General features: G+C 19.5%; 1 protein-coding gene across 1 annotated transcript, besides 10 other annotated features; it reads left to right on the top strand.

Moving 5' to 3' along the window:
* Nucleotides 1–15: part of a sequence feature (AT_rich) that runs on past the window's edge.
* A 203-nt stretch (nt 16–218) lies between these two features.
* On the top strand, nt 219–557 carry EDI_342900 (uncharacterized protein; the record flags this gene model as incomplete). The annotated part of the gene is made up of 1 exon (XM_001737481.1): nt 219–557. The coding sequence occupies one exon, from the start codon at nt 219–221 to the stop codon at nt 555–557; it is 339 nt and encodes a 112-aa protein (XP_001737533.1).
* Nucleotides 398–454: a microsatellite.
* Nucleotides 458–641: a microsatellite.
* Nucleotides 531–714: a microsatellite.
* Nucleotides 715–828: 114 nt separating this feature from the next.
* Nucleotides 829–998: a microsatellite.
* Nucleotides 999–1,022: 24 nt separating this feature from the next.
* Nucleotides 1,023–1,165: a microsatellite.
* Nucleotides 1,166–1,171: 6 nt separating this feature from the next.
* Nucleotides 1,172–1,277: a microsatellite.
* Nucleotides 1,278–1,292: 15 nt separating this feature from the next.
* Nucleotides 1,293–1,484: a microsatellite.
* Nucleotides 1,397–1,557: a microsatellite.
* A 31-nt stretch (nt 1,558–1,588) lies between these two features.
* Nucleotides 1,589–1,737: a microsatellite.
* Between the last annotated feature and the right edge of the window lie 25 nt (nt 1,738–1,762).

Genomic DNA, 1,762 nt, shown 5'->3' with positions numbered 1-1,762 from the left:
ATATATTTATTATTTCTTATGAATGATACTATGTGTTATCAAGTTAATTTTAGTATTTACTAATGTTTTTGATTTCTATACATTTCTCCTTGTTTGTTTTTGACTTTTTATTAACCTAAATTCAATCTATTTCTACTCGTATTATCATTATTTTGTTTATTCTTTAATCGTTACTATGATTGTTAAATTAACTTTGTATATTATTTCAATATGAATTAATGGTAAAAATTATATTAGTTATAAACTTGAATGACTTATTGAATTATTGTGGTTATCTTAGTTCTGTTTATATTCATATACAATTACATCATACAATTGTCTCATTAGAGAGTGTTCGTTGTGATGTAATTTCACCTGTGTATTTTCAATTAATTAAATCTTTATCTACTCTTACTTATTTCTTTCCTTTTTACTTCTTTTTCTTTTCTATCTTTTTCTTTTTTCTTTTATTCTTATGTTCTTTATTTCTTATGTCTTTCCTATTTCTTGTTTCCTTATTTCTCTCTTTTATTTATCTTCTTGCTTTTCTATATTTTTCTCCTTCTTTTTTTCCTTAATTTATTACTTTAAACCAACTATTCCTATTTCCTTTTCTTTTATTATTATTTTCTTTCTTCTTTTCGTATGTTTATTTTTTCTTTATCCTATTTTTCTTCCTCATTTATCCTTTAAAGATTTATTCTTTTATCTTTTCTTTTATTTATTCTTTTATTTAATTTGAAGTATACTTTTATAAAACCACTTCTTGATCAACTAATTTATTCAATACAGACTGTTTGTTGTATTTTCATTTGTTTATTATGTTTTATAAAATATTTATGTTCTCCTTTTTCTTATTCTTTTATTTTTTATTAACTTTCTTCTTATTTATTATTTTTTATCTTCTTTCTTTTCTTTCTTTTATTCTTTATTTTATATACTTTCTTTTATTTTATCTTTATATTCTTTTCTTCACTCTGATTACTCTTTCTTTTCTTTTCTTTTTTTACCCTTCTTTTTATTTGACAATCCTTTTAAATGTATCTTTATTTCTTTTTATTTTATTTCTTTTCAATTATTTCTTGTTGATAAAATTTCAATTTCTCACTTCTCTTTTTGTTCTTTTCTTATTCTTACTTATTTCTTGTTTTTTTATTTCTTTTTCTTATTATCATTTTTTTATTTTACTATCTCTTCTTCTTCTCTTATTTCTCTTTATTCTTTTATCTTTTTCTTCTTCTATTTTATCTTCTTCTTTTCTTCTTTTTTATTTTCTATTTCTTCTTATTTCTTTTCTTATTATTATCCTTTACTTTTTATTTATATTTATTATTTATTACTCCTATTTCTTATTCTCTTATTTCTATCTTTTCCTTTCTTTTTTATTTTATACTATCTCTTCTTCTTATTACTTCTGTTTTTTATTTCTTTATCTCTTCTATTCCTATTTTCCTTTCCTATTATTTCTTTATTTCTATTATTCTTTATTCTTTATCTATATGTTTCTATTTTCTTCTTTCTATATAATTTTTTATGCATTAATGTTATTTCTTATATTATTTATTGTTTATGTTATTTTTAATGAAATTCTGTGGTTATCATACAAGTGTTTTTTATATTTCTATTTCTATTTCTTTTTCTTCTTCTTTCTTTTTATTCTTTATTCTTTAGTACTTCTATTTTCTTCTCTTTATTATGTTTTACATTTTTCTTCTTCTATTCTTTCTTCTTTATTATTTCTTTATTTCTTTTTTGTTTATGTTTAAACCTTTATGTCTGAACT

Source organism: Entamoeba dispar, genomic scaffold, assembly GCF_000209125.1.
Source record: "Entamoeba dispar SAW760 scf_1105229460657 genomic scaffold, whole genome shotgun sequence".
Lineage (NCBI taxonomy): Eukaryota > Evosea > Mastigamoebida > Endamoebidae > Entamoeba > Entamoeba dispar.
This window is presented reverse-complemented; position numbering and strand designations above follow the sequence as displayed.